This window comes from Elephantulus edwardii, unplaced genomic scaffold (genome assembly GCF_000299155.1).
Source record: "Elephantulus edwardii isolate Elephantulus edwardi_28Jun2011 unplaced genomic scaffold, EleEdw1.0 scaffold00032, whole genome shotgun sequence".
NCBI classification, from domain to species: Eukaryota; Metazoa; Chordata; class Mammalia; order Macroscelidea; family Macroscelididae; genus Elephantulus; species Elephantulus edwardii.
Genome location: NW_006399782.1, coordinates 8,389,372 through 8,410,732, shown reverse-complemented (window position 1 = coordinate 8,410,732; position 21,361 = coordinate 8,389,372). Strand labels below are relative to the sequence as shown.

Below are 21,361 nucleotides of genomic sequence, written 5' to 3'. Positions count from 1 at the left end.
GAATAATGCTACTATGAATGTTGGTGTACAAGTCTCTGTTTGTGCCTCAGTTCTCATTTTCTCAGGGCAACTCATATGGAATTTCTGTGTTCAGTTTTTTAGGAAACTGAGTCCAAACTGCCTTCCAGAATGGTTGTACCATTTTACAGTTCCACCAACAATGTATAAGAGTTCCTCATCTTGCCACATCCTTTCCAACATTTATTACCTGTTGTTCTGTTAAACTTTGCCATTGCCACTGGAGTGAGATAGTCCCTCATTGTGACTTGGCTTTGCATCTCTCTTATAGCCAGTGATTTTTGAGCCTTCCTTCATGTGTCTATCGGCCATTCAAATATCTTCCTCTGTGAAAATTCTATGTCTTTTGCCCATTTTATAATTGGGTTATCAGCTTTTTTTTTGTGGAGGCCCAAGTATAGTGATGTCACATTTTGAGCCTAATTTTTCTGGGTGTTCCGTCACTTACGACCTGCTTTGTTTATGTTCTTATATAATTTGATGGAGGAAGGACAGTGATCATTACTGCATATTAAGGATTTCCTCAATTATAAAATGGAATGTATTATTATGTCTCATTACATTATTGTGAGTATTAAAGGAGATCATTTCTATCAAACATACAGCAAAGTGATTGTTATATGTTGTTGCTAAGTGCCATTGAGTTGCATACAACATATAGGGACCCTATGAACAAATCTGAACCCTGTCTTGTTCCCTCCTCACAATCTCTGACACACTTGAGCCCAGTACTGCAGTCACTATGTCAGGTCACCTGGTTGAGGGTCTTCTACTCTTTCATTATCCCTCTATCATTATAAGCATAATATCCCTCTTCAAGGAATATAGTTTGTTATATGTTGTTGTTATAGTTTGTTATATAGCAATCAATAAAAGTTCAAACAGTCTAAACTGTGAGCTAAAATGATTTTTCTGAGACACTTGCTGTTAGTTAGAGTATCTTTTATGTGTCTTTCATTTTTTTGGTGATTTTCATTACCAGCAAATGGATGTTATTGTTATTATGTGCTGTCAAGTCAGAAATAACCTTCCACTAAGTTTTCAGAGGTTGTAAATTTCATGGGAGGAGGTTGCCTATCTTCCTTTTCGGGGCAGCTGGTGGATTTGAACCGTGAGCCTTTGAGTTGGTAGCACAACATCTAGGCCACCCTAGGCCACGACACCAAAGCTTCCTAGTAAGTAGATCAGCTACTACATATCTCCTTAGCTATATTCAACAGCACCATTACCAGAGCATTGCATCATTTCTGTTTGCCCTATGTCTACCCATTGGTTCCAGTGACATTTTCTTAATATAACGAAGTTATTAGTAATTTATTAATGCTGCTTTACCTTGTTTGGATTTCAGGAATCTGTGCCCAAAGAAGACGCCAGAGAACCAGGTAAAGTTTTAGCAACCATGCCTTTGACATTCCTTGAGCAGTTTTGCGTTAATTAAAGAAGATGCTTGTAGAGGTCTCCCTGCCTTTCTGACCTCAATAGGCAAGGTTTGCTCAGCTTGGAAGAGTCCTGAGCAGCATCGCTGACAGACCGTGAGCCCTTTGTGCAGACTGAGGACCCTGTAAGCCTCTGGAGCTCCTTGGAGCTCAGTTTGGGAGGGTGGGATCAGAAAGCACCTTGCAATTGAGAGTGGGACACAGAGGTGCTTGGTGGGTGGTGATGAATGGCCTTTTGAGCCCGTCTGGCCTAGCTGGGCGTGTAGAAGCAAAGATGTGACGTGTTGGGGTGCTGGATGTGGGCTAAATCAGTTTCTGAGCACTGACTGTGTGGAGGGCCGTCCTTTGGAGCCACAAATGGCAGGTGTGACTCCACCAGACAAAAGCTTTCCACATGCTAGGAGCAGGATACAGAATCTGTCCTCCAGAACACCTGCTGCTTTTCTCCTTCCCATCTGCTGTAGGAAATAGCCCCCAGCCCAGTAGCTCTTGTGTGGATGCTGCTACTTACCCAGTGTCTCAGGGCTGGCCTGCTTTGCACTTAACATTTCCTGAAGGAGTGCTGAGTATTTGTAAGTAAGCATGCCATTATAAAGAGGGAGAATTTGGCTTTGGACATGTTTTCAAGAAGGACCAGTCCCTGGAGAAGGACATCACGTGAGGCAAAGTGGAGGATCCGTAACAAAGAGGAGGAATTTCTGTGAGATGGATTCACACAGTGGCTGTCCCAGTTGGCTCCAGCCTGGTGACAGTTATAAGGATGCATCAGGCCAGGCAGGGTGTCATTCAGGGGTGTACAGGGTCACGATGAGTTAAAACCTACTCAGACACACCTAACAACAACAACAATGTACATGTGCCTTAAACTAGAATCTAGTATTCCTGGTTTTCTTAAGATGCTCCATATTCTCATTTAAAGAAAAAGAATAGGTTGATTGGACACAGTGACTGCTGCAATGGGCTCGTGTGTGTCAGACAGTGTGAGAAAGGCACAGGATAGAACAGGGTTCAGAGTTTTTGTTTGTAGGGTCACTATGAGTCATACTCAACTCGATGGCCCCTAACAACAACATTAAAATCCTAATTGATTTAATATAGAAGAACTTTAAATCTGGTATTTGTTTCCCCAGAGCCCACCGTTGGCTGTCAGCGGTTGTACTTACAGTATCTCCCATTCAGCTCAGTATTCATTCTGTCATAAATTTCCATTTAGTGTACTTTATGTTGTTATGTAATCCTTCTTTTGTATTTGGCATAAGTGTTACGTGCAACAAGTATAAAGGGTGTGTGTCAGAAAGAAAAAACTGCCGTAACAAACATCCCTCAAGTCAGTGGCCTGACACGATAGAGATTTCTTTCTCTTCCACGTGACTGTTCAGTTTGGTCAGCAGCTCAGGTGGCTGAGGGAATACAGTCGGCCTCACACAGTCATTCAGGAAACTGGGGTTTTTCATCTTTAGTACGTGGCCTGCGAGGTTACTGAAGGTGAGCATGGGGCTTCCTAAACAGGACATTTGTACTGACCAGGCCTGGCAGTGGAATTCACCACGTTCACCCATATTGTACTGTCCATCAACTGTACTGTAGGAACTGAACTGTAGAAGTCTGGGAAATGTCATCCAGGAAGAAAGCAAATAGGGTTTTGTGAACATACAGTGTTTTACTCCACCACCAGAAGCATTTGCAAATGTCAGTTTCCTTTCTCATTTTTCTTGTATACCTCCATTAGAAAATGGATAAGTTCCTTTTTGAGTAGCATTTGTATTTGCCTGTCTCCAAATAGTCAATGTATTGAACATAGTAAGGGTCCCATCACTCACAGAATGTCTGGAAGTCAAATATAAGCATCACACTTCAGTGGACAAATACAGGGTGATGGAAAATGAGCTGGGGTGATGGCTACTCAGTGAACTTGATGTAAACACAGATATCTAGGGTGTTTTACCTTCCCTGAATATTCCTTAGTCAGTAACTGCAAGTGCCTTTTTTTTTTCTTTTTAGTTGCAGATTCTCAATTGCTTTTAAGGACTATGATATCAATATTTGAGCATCACCAGATAGTCTTGCTTTTCTTTATGGAGCCAAGCACTAAATTCTCCAATTCAGAAACCATTTATTAGAGTGCAGTGTCTACAAGGATGAATTAACATGGCCCTTGATTTTAAGAAGCTCATTTCAGTAGCTTTAATATGGTGCTATGTTAGATGTACATATTAAGTGCTGTACGTATTAAGCGAAGTTTGTTAGAGAGATAAGATTGCAATGAGATAAAATTTAGTCTGATATAATTTAGTCTTATAATAAAAAACATTTAAATGCTCCATTTTACTTTTCATTAAATAAAGCTGAAAGTTTTCCAAGACCAGCCTTTTAGCTGAACTAGTGAAAATATGGGGAAAGGAGAGGCAGTGTCTTCTAATAGTTTACTCAATTAAGAAAGTGTGATACCTTTCATCCCTATTGCCTCCCTAGACTTAGAAGTATCAAAAGAATCGGATACAGAAGTCTCCCTCAACAGAAGAGCAGAAAAACTGGACGCTGTGCCAAAAGAATGTGAAGATATTCCATCTTTGGTGGTATTTGAAAATCTCCAGGAAAATGTGACTGACATTATGCTAACCCTGTTAGTGGAGAATGTCAGTGGTCTGTCAGCAAACAATGATGACTTTCAGGTGGAATTCGTACAAGATCTTAATGTGGCGGTAGTTAGCTTTAAAAAACAAATAGGTAAGAGCACGTGACCGTTCACTGACCAGTCTTCTTGGGATTTGGGAAAGAGTCCTTGTGGTGCAGTGTTTAAGCATAGGCTGGTAACTGAAAGGTGGTTTGAACCTAAAAGCCTCTCTCTGGGGAAAAGATGTGACAGTTTTTTGGAAAGGTTTCAGCCTCAGAATCCTGTGGGCCCTTGTCCTCTCCTAGACGGTGGCTGTGAGTTGGAATCAACTCAGCAGGCAGATTGATTGGGATGTGGGATAACCAGTTAATGGAACGTCTCTGCGAGTTTGCCTCATAAGAGGGCTCAAAATGTATACAGATACTTTCTGTTCTTTTTTAAATTTATTTTTCCTCTTGCTGTTTTTCCCCCCACCCTCGTTGTTTACTGTCGGATCTGACCGGCACAGGACGAGTTTGCCCCTCCTTCTCCAGTGGAGCATTTGGTGGATTTGAACCATGTGCCTTTGGGGTTGCAGTGCAACTTCTTGCCACTAGGCCACCAGAGCTCCCTTCTTTTTGTTCTTTTGAAAGAGAAAGAGACTTGTCTTGAAACCAAATTATCATATTACATGAGAGAACTTTATCTTACGCATTCTTCATAGTATGTGCGTTATCAAATGCCCCCTATATCAAAAGCATATATAGAGTCTGAAGTTACTAAAATAATTCCAAGTTGTAGACTCTGCATTTTTCACCAGTTACCTCATTGAGGAAAAAGAAAATGCTGGTCAGTGTCACCAAAATGGATCACTAGAAGGTAAAAAGGATAAATATTCATTGAGTTCCTATTACAGGTTAGGTCCTGTGGTACTCTTATTATGTGTATTACCTTTGTTCCTTTCAACAACTTTATGAGAGTATTATTACCATTTCCTGATTTTAATGTTGTAGATAAAGAGTCTCAGAGGAATAAATGGAAAAGCTCGGATTTGAACCCAGGCAGCCTGGCTCTATAGCTTGTCCTTTTGTTCATTTTATCACACATTTCTCTTATACTTTTTGGGCATTCACATTACATAGGAATGATTAAGTGTGTGATGAAGAAAAAGAAAAAGAGCCATTGAAGAGAGGTTTTGTGGGCAATTTCTGAGGTTAGAAAGGCCCACCTCCACTTCCATCCACAATAAGAAATTTTTCATTTCAAATCCATCATTTGTTCTTGCCATGACCACAGAATGCTTAATTAAGAGCACAGCCCTTCGAGTCAAAGGTCCAGTTTAATACAGGGAACTAGTATTATTGCAAATGCGTGATTATTTCTCATCAAGATAAAAGGAAATGGACTTTCTTTTATTAATGAAGCAAAATTCTTGAGTATCTGTTATGTGCTAGACAGAGGACTAGGTGCTGTGGGTTCAGAGATAAGTAAATAATGGTTCTTACCTTTGAGGCATTCACAACCTGGCGAAGGTTAAAAAAAAAATAAAAGGAAAAAAGCACCCGCTATGTGCAAATGAGATGAAGATGCTAGAGGACACGGGGGTAGGAAGGACCTAGAGCCTTACCCTGCGTGCTGTCTCCTTGGATGTTTATACCCCAGGTGATCAGTTGATCAGTTCCAAAATGCTGCTTTATGCCTTTGATAGTCCTTCAGCCTGATATGTCTGCGACCATTATCTGTGCTTCCCTTCTTCATCTCTCACAACCAGAATAGAAACCTCCTACTCTGGGAATCCTCTGATTCCCAGTATCAGTTTTCACACTTCATTTGATTTCATAATAGGCAGTCCTGTCTCATGGGTGGTCAACTTCCTGAGGGCAAGACATTGTACCATTTCTGTATCCCCGGGACCTAATATCCCCAGAGCCACAGTGAGCATCGTCAGCCCACCATCAAAATTTATGAATTCGAAAGAGATACCTGGACTGGGTCCTTCAGGATGAACAGGACTAGGATAGAAATTGGAGAAGGATATTCGAGGCATAGAAAGTTATGTTTACAAAAGAGCATAGTGACCCTTCAGAAATGACTAGTGTTTGTAGCAATGTGAAAAAGAAAATGAACTACAAGGGATAATTGCAGCAGATTCTTGAAAGTTCTTTTGAAGCCAAAAATCAAAGGCCATTGTAAGCCTGGCTGTGGAGTTTGGGCTTATTACTCTTTTCAGGTGATGGGAAGCCCTCAAGGGGCTTGAGAAAAATGATGGGATTTGCAGTGTGGAGTGAGCACTCAGGTGACAGTCCAGATGGATGGGTGGTAGGGCTGTGACTGTAGATGGGGGTAAGAAGCTGTGCTGCAATCCCAATGGCACTTGGTTTGAATCCACCAGCCATTCTGCAGGAGAAGGATGGGCAATCTTTCCCCATGTGATTACTGCCTCTGAAAACCCACTGGAGCATTAGGTATGGGTTGGTTCTAACCATTCAGCACAAAATGACAACAACAAGAGGTAATCTAGGTAACATGCAACTTGGCACAGAGACCAGGAGGTTTAAATGTAAAAATTCTCATGTAGGAATTGAAATATCCAACCGAAAAATGGCATGCTTGACAACATCTTCTTTCTTCTACATACTTCCTTCTATATAATACAAAAGTACCATCATCGTTTTCTAATATTTTTGTTTGTAGATATCCTGAGATTTATTGAAGTTTGTACCAGATATTCAGCTAAGCAACTCCAGCTTTCTCTAAGACCTCTGGAAGTGACAAAAGTCATCAGAGTTGAAAACCTGCCGCCTGGTGTTGACGAATGCTACTTAAAACTTTTATTTGAAAATCCCCACAGTGGAGGAGGGACTATTGAGAGAATTCAGTATTTGCACAAAGAGAGTTCGGCGCTAGTAGAATTTTCTGACAGAAAAGGTAATCCTGTTTGGTTCGTCTGGTTTGCTATATCATACCTGACCTTATTAACGTTGTCACTTGAAGAATTCTGATGCAATTCATTCATTTGTTCACATATTACTCGGGAACTCCGACACTCCTGTCTCTCTGATGAGCTCTGGTGGCCTGCTGAATAGGGGGTTGTGCTGCCAAACCAAAGGCATGTGGTTTGAATCCACCACTACGCCTTGGGAGAAAGATGAGTCCATCTCTTCCCCTGTAATTTACAGCCTCTGAATACCCACTGGAGGGTCAGCCGTGAGTCACTTCTAACTGGGTGACAGTGAGAGAGATATATCTGGGATGTAAGGCTTAGTAAGCTGAGTGAGTCTAGCTTTTAAAGAGAGTGCTAGTGTTTGGAAGATTTAAGGGCATTCCTTAATGAGATTCTATACTAGAGATGAACGCATCAGTCTACATCATCTTTAAAAAATACTGTATATATTAGGCAGAACCCAGAGCTGGGACGACTGGCGTGTTTCTGCCTGCAGCCCACCACTGCCCGCCGCCCCCCCCGAGCGCGCCCCCTCCTCCGTGAGCGCCCAGACAAGGTGACCCCATGGCAAGGCGCAAGCCAGAAGGGTCCTGCTTCTGCATGACCCACGTGTCAATGGCTCTGGCCTATTCCATTACCCCAGACTCCAGTACACAACCCCACCCTCAGCTGGGCCACACCCAGCAACATACATAGTTAGGAAAGGAAATCACCACCGAGAACACCACACCCTACCCATACCCGGCGCTGACCCCTGAGCAGAAGAAGGAGCTCTCTGACATTGCTCATCGCATCGTTGCTCCGGGCAAAGCCAGCCTGGCTGTAGATGAGTCCACCGGAAGCATTGCCAAGCGCCTGCAGTCCATTGGAACTGAGGACACCGAGGAGAATCACCGCTTCTCCGGCCAGCTCCTGCTGACCAGCGACGACAACGTGAACTCCTGCATCTGGGGGTGCCATCCTCCTCCATGAGACCCTCTACCAGAAGGTGGATGATGGACGTCCCTTCCCCCAAGTCATCAAATCTAAGTGTGATGTTGTGGGCATCAAGGTAGACAAGGGTGTGGTACCCCTGGCAGGGACTAATGGCGAGACCACCACCCAAGGGCTGGACAGGCTGTCCAAGCGCTGTGCCCAGTACAAGAAGGATGGCGCTGACTTTGCCACGTGGCTCTGTGTGCTGAAGATTGGAAAACACACCCCCACAGCCCTTGCTATCATGGAAAATGCCAACTTGCTGGCCCGTTATGCCAGCATCTGCCAGCAGAATGGGATTGTGCCCATTGTGGAGCCTGAGATCCTCCCTGATGGTGACCATGACCTGAAGTGCTGTCAGTATGTAACTGAGAAGGTGCTGGCTGCCATCTACAAGGCTCTGAGTGACCACCACATCTATTTGGAAGGCACTTTGCTGAAGCCTAGCATGGTAACCCGGGGCCATGCCTGCACACAGAAGTTTTCTCATGAGGAGTTTGCCATGGCAACTGTTACAGCACTGCACTGCACAGTGCCCACCGCTATCACCTTCCTGTTGAGGTCAGAGTGAGGAGAAGGCATCCATCAACCTCAATGCCATCAACAAGTACCCCTTGCTGAATCAATGGGCCTGACCTTCTCCCATGGCTGAGCCCTGCAGGCCTCTACATTGAAGGCCTGGGGTGGGAAGAAGGAGAATCTGAAGGCAGCCCAGGAGGAGTATATCAAGCGAGCCTTGGCCAACAGCCTCACCTGCCAAGGAAAGTACACCCCAAGCGGTCAGGCCGGGGCTGCAGCCAGAGAGTCCCTTCTCGTCTCTAACCATGCCTACTAAGTGGAGGTGTTCTAAGGCCACTCCCTCTACACTCTAGACCCCAGCGCCCTCCTAGAGTGAACACTTGAGGAGAAGGGCCTCGTCTGGGGCTTCAGGCTGCTCCTTCCCATCACTCTTGCTGCCTTTGTGACATTGGTGTGTGGTGGTGTCTCTGTTTGCTAACTCCATCACCTTTTCCACCCACTGCCAATAAATAAGTATTTAAGGGGGGGGGAATACTGTATATATTAATACTGTGTAGTTGTCACTTAGAATGATCTTGCGAAAACCACGTTCAGTTGAGCCTTGTGTTACGTGTCAAGCATAGTACAAATTGTAGCAACCCTGTGAGCAACAGACCAGAACCTTGCCCTATCCTGCACTATCCTCAGGAGTTCCTAGATGCCCGACCTCGTTTATAGTCACTGTGTCAGTGCATCTTGTTGGCGGGCGGGGGGTTGGGGTCTTCTCTGACCCTCTGCCTTCCCCAGCATCATGTCGTTTTTTCAAAGGCCTGATCCCTCCTGACACCATGCCCAAAGGATTTGAGACTGAGCTTCATAATCCTTGCATCTGAGGAGCACCCTCATTATACTTATTCCAAGACAGATACGTTTGTTCTGTTGGCAGCCCTGGTACAGTCCACACTCTTTGCCAACATTCCAATTCAAACCCATCTATCCGATCTGAGTCTCTCACTCTCTCTCATTACCTTCTACTTGTAATTGTCCCTTAGTTGAACCCACCCTCCCTCCCAGCTGGCTCTTGGAGGTTATAAATTGCATAGGAGGAGACTGCCCATCTTTCTCCACCAGCAAGGCATTGCCTTGCACTAGTACTGCAGCTACCTGCAGACCTCCCCGGAGCTCCCAGATACATCAGTAATGTATTGAAAACCAGAAAGCAGAATTCACTTAACAGAGTTTCGCTATAGAATGATCTTGCCTTGAGAGTAATTATGCTATTAAAATAAGGGATACTGGTGCACTGTTAGAAGCCCTAATTGTGCGGTGGTTAAACATCAGCTACTAACCAACAGGTCAGCAGTTTGAACCACCAAATGAGGCAATCTATGTCTGTATAGATTTACAGTCTCAGAAGCTTCGAGCCAGCTCTGTTATGTTATAGAATCCCTGTCTGTCAGAATTTATGACAGTGTGTGTGTACACATATGCTGTTAATATGTATCAATTGATATTTGAGCACTTGAGAGTGGTACTACTTTTAATATGTTATAAAATCAACAGTGTACTAACAAGGTTTCCTCCCTCTAGCAAAGGACATTTCTATTGTTTTGAAGCACACCATGTTGAAATGAACTCATGTTTCTTTTTCTTTCTCAGTGTTAGACACCATCATGACCAAAAAATTTACCTTCAAAAAAATGCCTCTTTCTGTGTTCCCGTACTATCCTTCCTTGGGCACGGCTTTATATGGCAAGGAGAAGCCTCTGATCAAGCTCCCAGCACCATTGGAAGTGCCACTGGGTCTTCCCTTATGGAAGTTCTTACAGAAAAAGAATCACCTCATTGATGAGATAAATAGTGAAATGGAGCGTTGTCATTGTGAGCTAATCTGGCCCCAGCGTGATGGTGTTATCGTCATTAGGCCTGCACCCACTTTAGTGGGTCAAGGAAGACAAAGAATCTATTCATGGAGTGAGGACACTTCTAGAACATTCTCTAACATCATAGCAAAATACCCAGTTATCACATTTGACGTGGCCCCAGTAGTGTGGGAGTCCATCAAAAATGACATAGAAGATGACGAGGTTTTGATTGAATTTGATGCACTTGTGGAGAAGGTGACCTTTGTGGGGAAATCAGAGGATATACAAAACATTGAACCACAAATCAAGAAATCAGTAGAGACCCTCACTGAGAAAATGAAAAAGGAACAGCAAAGCTTGAAAGAAATCATGTCCATTTCTCTAGCAAGATACTCTCTTTTGTGCTGCAGTGATCTGCTGGAGAAGCTACGAAAGGAGTGCCCAGAGGTGGAGATTTCTTATGATGCAGACACAGGACATCTGTGCCTTAAAGGGCTCCGTGCTGACGTGTATAAAGTCAAGTGTGAAATTCAGGAAGTGGTGCACACGATGGTTCAGAAAAACGTTCAAGTTCCCTCTGAGGTTTTCCAGTTTCTGCAAAAGGTAGACTGCCAACAATTCTCTAAGTCTCTTTTTAGAGACAAGAAAATCCTTGCCACATATGAGCTTAAGGATGCGTCTATACTGCTGACTGGCAGTTCTCCTCAAGATTTAACAGAAGCTGAAAAGCAAATGGCCAGTGACTTAACTTACAAACGCATTATAGTTGAGGACAAGAATGTTCTTAAACATAAAAGATGGAAAGCCCACATTAGCAATTTGCTTAAAAAACACAACTCTCCCTCAAAAACAGTAATGATTGATGAGTTAACGTCAGACACTAAAGCTGAAGTGATCATTGCAGGCTGGGTGAGAAAGGTCAATGAAATCTATCATTTGCTTTTTGACTTTGTAGAAAAACACACAAAAATAGAGAAAGTGGTTGAACTAAAATCCTTCATAGTGGCTCAGTACTTAAGGGGAGAAAAGAGGCAGACCTGGTCAAACATAAAGAACAGAAATGTGCAGCTAACTTTCAGACTTGAGAACAAGCAAAAAGCCATTTTACTAACTGGCCCCAAGAATGAAGTCCTGGAGGCAGTGAAGATTATCCAGAAAACCCAAGAGTCTGTCTACGTGAAAAGCATCAGCATTGAAAAACCAGGAGCCAAGCATTTCTTTCAGGATAAAGAACGATATTATAGGAGTGAGGTCAGACAGAAATTTGGTTGTTACATCGGGCTCCAGGAAGAGGAAACAAAGGGAGACGCAGGTGGAAAGCAGTGCCGGGTTAGGGCCAGCTTGGCTCCTGGTGTCTCGCTGCTGGTCCACCAGGGTGACTTGACACAGTTTCCCGTAGAAGTGGTGGTGAATGCTGCAAATGAAGACCTCAAGCACAGTGGTGGCCTTGCTGCTGCGCTTTTAAAAGCTGCTGGCCCTGAGCTCCTCCTTGACTGTTTCGAGATAGTGAAAAAGAAGGGCAAGGTCCAGCCTGGTAACGCCGTTGTCTCAATACCTGGAAAGCTCCCATGCCACCGTTTGATCCATGCAGTTGGGCCCAAGTGGAAGACAGAGGAGGCACAGAGCTGTATTGACCTGTTGAAAAGAGCGGTGAGAGAAAGTCTCCGTTTAGCTGAGAAACACCAGCACCGGTCCATAGCCATCCCAGCTATTAGTTCTGGAGTCTTCGGCTTTCCTTTAGACCAGTGTGTGGAGACTATTGTTTTGGCCATCAAGGAAAGCTTCCAGCCTAACCAGAGCGGAGGATCCTTGAGAGAAATTTACCTTGTGGATTCATCCCAGAAGACTGTTGAGGCTTTTGCTGAGACTGTGAAAATGCTATTTAAAGACACAGTGTCTGATAATGCTTCTCCACCCAGTCTACCATTAGCCGATCAACCGACACCAAGAAAAGATCCTGAAATTGGCAGCATTCTGATATCCCATGAAGGCCTGAGTATCCGTCTAGTGATAGGAGAAGTGCGGGATGTAAGGGTGAGTGTCCCTACGCATAGACTCCTCCAGGCACTGTGAGCTCCAGTGGCCCCTGGCTCTCTCATCTGGGACCAGAGATGGAATCATATGTCAGTGGTATCCTGGGAGAGAATTCTTTATCTCCATCCTAGGCTTAAAACAGAGGCTCACTTGAATAAGTGAGATACTTCACAAATCATTAATTAAAAAACTGATCAGCTATTTCTGGAAGTTTAAGTATATTCAAATCAGATTACTGGTTAATTGTGAAGTAAGATCCATACTTGTTGCATGACTCTCTCTGTTTCTCTGGTGATTTCACAGCTGCCATATGCAATTTGGAAGCAAAGTGTAGACCTGGGTAGAATGAAGACATTAGGTAGGGACAGTTCTTAAATCTGTTAAAAATGCATTTAGCCTGTCCCAAACTCTATTGTCCTCCTTCATCTATGGAGTGGCTGAGTGGTGTGATACCAGTGCCCCATCCGAGTAGTTTCTGTCCAGTGGGGTTTCAAGTCACCACTCTTTCTCGTAGCTCAACATGCCAGCTGAGAAAGTCTTTCCCCTGCTTGTAGCTCTCTGTCTCAAACTCTCTTGTCCTATTTGGCCCCTAAGATGGTCCTGCAGCCACAGAGACAAGGATCCCCAAATGAAGTTTTCCCCAACGAAGTTTCAGGTCCAATCTCTCCACAAGCACCTGAAAGTGCTGGTTCTGTTAAAGAGTGTCTCACCTGATCTCACCTTCTCTCCTGAAGATTAACGTCTTCCTTTGTCTCTGGAGTGACACAAGATCAGGGGCACTGACTTAAGCAGTTTGTGTGCAGGAGGATCTCAACTCAGCCCTCCCTCTTGCAGAAAGCTGAGAAAGTCTTACCCCTGCCTGTAGCTCTGAGTCCCAAATTGTCCTATTTGGCCCCTGGGATGACCCTGAAGCCACAGAGGCAAGGATCCCCAAAACTAGGTTTAACATCTTGAGGAACTACCAGAATGTTTTCCAAAACAGCCACAGTATTTTACATTCTCATCAGCAATGCTTGAGGTTTACAGTTACTCCTCACCCTCCCTCCCTTCAGCACTTACTCTCGGGACTCCTTCTGCAATCCTGTACCATTACACATATCTATCTATATATCTCTATCTCTATCTATCTATCTATCTATCTATCTATCTATCTATCTACTGTATCTGTACCATTATATATATATATAATATTATATAAAACCAATCCTATACTATCATATATATATATATATATATATGTGTATATATATAAATTTAGAACTATATATATAAATATATTTTATAATTCTTAATTTGCCCTATATTGCTATTTAAATACCATTTGATGATTCACTTTCATGTATTTTGGTCTCTTTAAAACCTCAACATCTTAGTCTTCCCCCATTGTGCCAAGACCAGTGACTCAAATGATCCCTCATGGATTGCTAGACTCTGAGACCAATTGTTGATTTTGTCTTTAAGACCGATGCCATTGTCAACTCCATCTCCTCGGATCTTGTGCTTACTAACGGGCTCCTTTCTCGAGCTATCTTAGAAAAAGCTGGGCCAGAGCTCCAGACAGAGTTGGACCAACTCAGACAAAATGTGCCAGTCAAAACGGGCACAGTTCTCACAACCGGTGGCTATAATCTACACTGCCAGCTTGTGCTACACGTGGTGCCTCTGCAGTGGGGAAGTAATAACACATTGTCAAGAAAGGTAGGACTTGGCTTTTTAAAAATGGTTCAGAAAATTGGGTAGCCCGATGGATTCTTCTTGGAGTACAATGGAAATGGGATTAGACCTAATAGCATACATTTTTGGTAGATTCCATATGTATATCTGTTTCTTTTGCCTATAGCTGGCTTCTCATGAGAACAAAATATTACTATCAGTTGATTAGAGTTCTCAGTCATTATTGGGGCTCTGGGAAGGGTTATAAAAGATAATACTTTAATGAGGAAAGGGAAATGAGTGTATGCAGAGTGGAAGAGAGTTTAGAGTAAGAGCATCAGTTGCTTTGAATCTCATCAATGATGAGCAATTTTGAATCCTTCTAGAGAGTCCTTCACATTCTCTTTCCCTTTACCTCATCTACTCCTATATTTTTGCCTCCCATTTAGATTGACTTTAGCTTGTCTTAAGACTAGAGAAGTAGACAGACATCATAGTTAGAGTTGCTAAATTCTAGTTTTTTCATTCTAACTCCTGTTTTTAAGCCAAGACTTACAGGCATGTGCTATGTACTTTTCAGATTATGAAAGATATAATCAGAGACTGCTTGCAGATGACAGAGACCTGGTACTTGGAATCCATTACATTTCCAGCTATAGGAACAGGAAATTTGGGATTCCCTAAAACCTTATTTGCTGAATTAATAATTTCAGAAGTACTCGAATTTAGTAGCAAGAATCAGCTGGACACTTTAAAGGAGGTTCATTTTCTGTTACACCCAAGTGATCATGGAACTATTCAGGTACAGTCTCACTCATTTCTGAACTGAGTCCCAAAGTTCTCTAATATCCTCTTTGTCTATTAGTTGCTCCTTTCAAGTATTGTTCATACAGAGAAATAAGGAAGTGGTATAAATTAGATGTAACATGACACATTTTGACCATGTTTACAGATAAAGTAAAAAATTGGATTTTTGTTAATAAAAATTTCAAACACATACAAATATAGACAAAATACTGTAATGAATGTTCCTTTATCTGCCACCCAGTTTCAACAATGAATAAATTATTTTCAGTATTGTTTCATCTTTATCTCATCTCCATTTGTTTCTTTTCCTCATATTTTGTTTTAAAGCAAATCCTATACATCTCTTTCCTCCTATAAATAATTCCATATTTATTTTAAACAATAAAAGTTCTTTTTAAATAATATAGAACTACAATACTATACCATATCTAAAAGAAATTGACAAAATAATTTCTTTTCCTCAATTCAGATTTCCAGCTTTACTTACTTCTTTTTGCTTTATTTTGTTTTTACAGCATATTGATTTGAATCAGAATTTTTTCCTTTTTTTATTATTAATAGACATTTACAGAGGTTTTTGATTTCCATTCATTCATTACCGCACTTTTCTCCCTGCTCACCCCTTCCCACCAGTTCGCTCCCCTCTCCGAAAAGAAAAAAAAAATATTCCTTCATTAGTATATAATTCTTACATCCCTTCCCCCCCCCGAATCAGAATTTTTAAATGGTCAATTTGTTTGATTGAGTATCTTTCGATCTGTTTTCCATATGAACTGGGGAAGCTTAAGATATAATATTAAAAAGTACAATTGTAGACCTATCAATAGGAAAATTCCAAGGTGGGATACAATTGAAAGTTATAGTTACAGTAAGCTCTGCACATCAAGATGGGTAGTAGAAATACTAGAATCATCTTCAGTTACAGGAAGTACGTCAACTATCTCATATTTACTGGACACTGTAAAGAGAAGACATTTGTGCTTCAAAAAGATAAGTCATTATTATTGTCTTCCAAGTAGAATAGATTATATGAAATGTTTGAAAACTTTCATGATATCGTAAGAATTAAGCAAATAGATTGAGACTAGCAAACCCCACGAGATTTCCACAGATCACTGGACCATCTGAAAGGCTGCACTTTGATTTCTCCTCTGTAAGCAAGCAAATCTAACATATGTTATGATCAGGAACCACACCACGTGTGCAAAATTTGTAGGTCATTTAGCTGATTTGTACATTTACTTCTATTTCATAAATGCTTTTGATCCACTTCCGACACTTACTTTAGATGAAGTGATATGGATTATCGAACAGGCTAAAAATGAATTCCACTTTTCCCTATAAATCATAATTACTTTGGAAATCAAGATGTATGTCCATAAACTAATTAGAAACACTGAATACTAAGAGTGGTCAGGAAGGATCATCAGTCTGTATTGTGCATTTACTACCTAGCACAGGGCCTGACACTTTAAAAGGTCTCAGTTTTGTTAAGGAATGAATGGAGAGGTAAGCCTGATGACAGGGACTTGAGTTTTTTTTAAGAAAAGAGGCTGCAAAACAGGAACCCTGACTATAGCCTTAGAATGTGTTTTGTTTGGGCTGTTCATTTTTTTTTTTTTGCCAATCCACTGCTAATATTAATTGCTGCAAAAATGGGCTCATCAAACAGCAGTGCTATGAGGGTGGTGCAGGGCCAGGTAGGGCTTCCTTCAATTGTACTGAGTTTGCTGAGTCAGAACTGACTTGGTGAGTCTTAACTTTTAAAAATCAGAATTATTACATAAAAATCCAAATGTTCATTGTGACCTAAAAGTCCCTGCGTTCCGGTTTATTGGATGTGATATTCGGCCTGGCACACAGGTTGCATGACTGAATCACAAGTGTTTGTCAGTTCTCCAAGTTGGACTGTCTACCTGTACACCTGGTACCAGCCCATGGAGGTTTAGAATTTGAGGCCTTTGCTCTAGAATTTGTCCTGGTTCTTATCTTATCAATGAATAAGTCTTTTTAGCCAAGATGATCTCTGGTTTTCCCCAACAAAGTTCTCTGCTGTTTACTTACCAGGGAGAAGAAAGTTGTCAACACAAGGCAAAGAAATGAAATAAGTAGCTTAACCTTCAAATACATACACTTAGCTCCTTGCCTCCAAAGTACCATTCCTGTAAACTTTTTTCTTTTTTTCCCCTTTTAATAATACCCAATCACATATTGCTTTTAAACTGTTCTCTCCCTTATCTGTTTCAATGCAGTATACATTTCATCGCCTGGTATGAATGAGTCAAAGGGTGTAGTTTTGGAACTTGTGATTGTCTTTTTCTTAACACTTTATTTTCTACAGTTCACAAATTATTTGCTTTTTACTGTGAACTAAAGTCATATATGTTCATCATAAAAGCCCTGAACAATATAGTGTCTTCTTTCATACATGTGTGCTTTTTAAATTGAATTATATAATGCAATTTAACATCATTCTTTTTTTTCACTCACTATAAAGTTTTGTATTAGCCTATTCCATTAAATATTCTTGGAAATTAATTATTTTTATTGGCTGCTAAATATTCAGTCATAGATAATATACACTAAATTTTAACCGTTTTTTAAACTTTAAGCACCATTTTATGTCCTTCTATCACTAATAGAATTTGTAGAAATAAAATTATATGTATGGTTTTATAGCTTTAAAAAATAATGAAAATAAATAATAGTATTTGAGAATTATTCTCTTCTAAATTCAGTGAGTTTAGTAGGGCATTATTTAAGTGCTTGGCTGTTGACCAAAGATCTGTGATTAGAACCCGTCAGGCACTCTGTAGGATAAAGATGTTAATAATCTGCTTCCATGAAGATTTTTAGCCTTAGAAATTCCATGACAAGATTCTCTTCTGTCTTATAGGTCACTGTGAGTTGAATTAATTTGATGACAATGAATTTTTAAAACATGTATGCATTTTGGCTCTGAAGAGTGATAATGAAATCTGTGCATTTACTGAATATTAAAGTAACCAAACTGTATTTTCAGGCATTTTCAGATGCATTTGCCACAAGGCTTAGTGGAAATCCCATCAGTGACAAAATTCCCACGGCTGCAGATACACAAGGTTGAGTAAAGCTTTGCAATTGAGAAATTATTTCTAGTTTCTAAATAATTACTTAGGAATAGATGAAAGAAAGTAATGATGACACTTATTTTAAAAAACCAACTAGTGATAAATAAGATAGGAAAAGATATTCTATGTATTTGATCATACCGATTCAAGAAGCTCTGGTGTATTGCATGTTAGGCTGTTAAGCCGGAAGGTTGATAGTTCAAACCCACCAACTGCTTCAAAAGAGAATGATGGGAGTCTCTTCTTGTAAAGATTTATAGCTTAGGAGATTCAGTGGTGGGTTGCTAGAGGTCTGACTTGAATCGACACGGATAGGAGCTCTTTATGGAGCGCCATTTTTATTTTGTTTTAATTAATTACATCAACCTAATGGGATTTAGTTATATGTACTTTAAAGATTTTCTTGATAATTCCAATGTATTTATCATCTTGGCATTGCTACCTGTTGATTCTCTGTGCTTGAGAATGGGTCACATTTTGTTTTTTTTGCTAGTGAGCAATTTCAGATGATAGGCCACCTGGTTCTCCATTAAAAACTTCTGGAAAGTGATGGTTTGGTTCCCCACCCCCCCCTCTCTTGTTTCAGCAGGCAAGCAGTCAGTCAAATTCATATTGTAAGTTCTCTTGCCTCTTTTGTGGGGTAGAGGTTCAAAACTCAGAGTTTTGTGATACAGGTTCGAGTGTGCATGCCCCATGCATGCATGAACGTACACTGTGAGTCTGAACCTAGGATTTGTCCTAGTGCATGCAGAGAACCAGAGGGCAATCTCCATCTCCAGTAATCTTCCAGAAATCTCCTCTGCCTTCTTCTAGAAACACTCTCTGCTTCGTGTGGTCCCATTAGCCAGGTGCTGTGGCCAGACAGGCAGTGTTCTCCGTCTTTCGTGCACACCTCCTTCAGACTACAGAGTCTCTTTTTCAAACTCCTCTGGGCTGAAATACAGATGGTTTGCCAGGCAGTGATTCCTTGTACTGCCACTGGGGCGTTCTATAGCCAGAGTTCTCACTCTGGGGCCATGGCTTGGAGGAAAGAAGTAATGTGATTCTTCAGATCACAGGGACTCCTTTTCCCAGTGCTCTGAACACTAGGAGAGGGATTAGCTCAGAGATTTTGCTACAGGTGTCCATTGTGTGACTTCTGTCGTATTTGGGAGGGAAAACAATCAAAGCAACTACCAAGACGGCGACTAGTACTGCTACTACTACTATGACTACCACTACCACCACCACTACTACTACTTACCCTTGTAGAGATTGATTATTTTTTTGTTAATATTGTTGTTGTTGATTGCCGTCGAGTTGAGTACAACTCATAGAGACCCTTGAACAAAAGACCTGAAGCCTTTCTGTAACTATCATTGTTTCTCAAAGTTCATAGTTTCCAGAGGCATGTTGTTTAGGAATTGGATGCCACTCCTTCTTCCAATTATTAATAATACATTTTTAAATTTATTCATTGTTGCACATTTTCTCCCTTAGCCAGCCCCCATGCCTCTCTTGGTCCAGACTGTTCTCATATACATATAATGCATAATCATATATTCCTATCAAATAGTTCTTCTCATCTGTTCCAACGCAGTGTTCACTATATATCTACTATGTCCCCATTCCTTCTCTGACTCCCTCATGTCTGTCCTATTTTAGAACAACAGTGCTATGCAATAGTTATCCTTTTGTGACTAAGATATTTAACTTAGCACAATGTCCTCTTGGCTCCCCCATGTTGCGATTAGTTTTACTATTTCATTGTTTTTCAGTGCTGCATAGTATTCCATGGTGTGGATGTACCGTAATGTTTCTATCCATTCATTTATTGATGGGCACTTGGGTTGCTTCCATCTCTTTGCTATTGTGAATAATGTAGTAATAAACATGGATGTGCATACATCTGTTTGAGTTGTAGATTGATTCCTGCTGCTTTGATTCTTTACAAATCACTTACTCTTGGTGACTCTCCAGAGTGCTCAGGTTGTTTGGGTTTGTTACACACACACACACACACACACACACACAGAGAGAGAGAGAGAGAGAGAGAGAGAGAGAGTTTAATCAGTAGGAGCAACAGGGTTTAATGGATTTAATTCTCCACCAGCATTAGAAGTCCCTGTCTTTGATTTCCTTTTAATTTCTAATCATTTGTCAAAAGTAGAGCTGAGGATCAAAGCCAGGGTTATGGCAATAAATCATGAAGAGAGACAGACAGACTCAAAGTGTATGAGATTTAAGTCATTCTTAGAGTTACTGGCTTGATTACTGACTCCATTCTCCTCTTCTTTTCAGGCTTATATGGAACTGTCTCTAGCCCTAATTTAGAAGTGCATGAGATGAAGATTGGCCCCATCATCTTCCAGGTGGCCTCTGGAGATATCACCAAAGAAGCAGCAGACGTGATTGTAAATTCAACATCAGCAACATTTAGTCTCAAGTCAGGTACTTTTCTTGCATAATTTTTGCTAATGTAACAGTTAACTTGATAGAACCCATGAAAGAAACATTCTAGAACCAAAACAAATTTTTTTTTTAAATTTATTTTTGTTAGGCTTGTTTTTTAAATTCACATTGTGTTTCTTATAATCATTCCCATATATTGTACCTTATAAAATTAACCACCATTGATCTATGCCCACCCTGTCCCTTCAGATCCCAATGGGTCTTTCCTAATCCCTTCACCTCTTCCCTTTACCCACCAAACCCTGAGACCCTGTGATTTCCCCTCCTCTCCATCCTCAGCGCCATTTCCCTCTCCCTTTCTGTATTTGGATGTCCATACATATCATACTAGTTATCCTTCTGTTGTCTTTTTTTACAGTAATAGTCTTATGCAGTATTTGTTATTTCACTCAGGATAATGCTCTCTAGCCTCTCCCATGTTACACAATATTTTTCAAAACTGTTGCTCCTGAATGCCGCGTAGTATTCCATCATGTGAATATACCACAATTTCTCAATCCAGTTGTTTGTTGATGAACTGTTTGTTGATGGCTGTTTCCATGTTCTTGCTTTTGTGAATAATGCTGCTATGAATATCAGTATACACATCTCCATTTGTGTCTCAGTTCTGTTGTGCTTGGGGTATATTCCTAGCAGTGGGATAGCTGGGTCATATGAAATTTCTGTGTTCACTTAAAACAGATTTTTTTTTACAATTTTGAACTGTTAATGTACATTAATAATTTTCAAATTTATTTGACAGTTACATAAAATTGGTAACAGTTATATTTTTTCTTGACCTGGATACCATTTTATATCACAATGAAAATACGTTCTTAACAGAAGGTGTTGAGAATACAACATCTCCAGGATGCCCAATTTTTTTTTCACCTTTTTTTTAATTGGGAAAAACATACTGGGGGTACAAGGAAGTGAGGGTTGGGGGCAGAAGGGTGAGGATGGGCCAGGATGCAGTTGCAGAGCTGCACAGTTTGGTC

The 21,361-nt window shown here is 41.1% G+C and overlaps 1 protein-coding gene and 1 pseudogene across 1 annotated transcript in view; both read left to right on the top strand.

Moving 5' to 3' along the window:
• The window catches only part of PARP14 (poly (ADP-ribose) polymerase family, member 14), a 58,760-nt gene that overhangs the window by 6,985 nt on the left and 30,414 nt on the right, over positions 1-21,361 (top strand). Inside the window, exons 3-10 of the mRNA XM_006884303.1 lie at positions 1,367-1,400; positions 3,933-4,181; positions 6,742-6,975; positions 10,124-12,363; positions 13,825-14,061; positions 14,597-14,818; positions 17,846-17,924; positions 20,214-20,363. Of these exons, the coding sequence (XP_006884365.1) occupies positions 1,367-1,400; positions 3,933-4,181; positions 6,742-6,975; positions 10,124-12,363; positions 13,825-14,061; positions 14,597-14,818; positions 17,846-17,924; positions 20,214-20,363 (3,445 nt within the window). The remainder of the gene's footprint in view (positions 1-1,366; positions 1,401-3,932; positions 4,182-6,741; positions 6,976-10,123; positions 12,364-13,824; positions 14,062-14,596; positions 14,819-17,845; positions 17,925-20,213; positions 20,364-21,361) is intronic.
• On the top strand, positions 7,547-8,801 carry LOC102856817 (annotated as a pseudogene).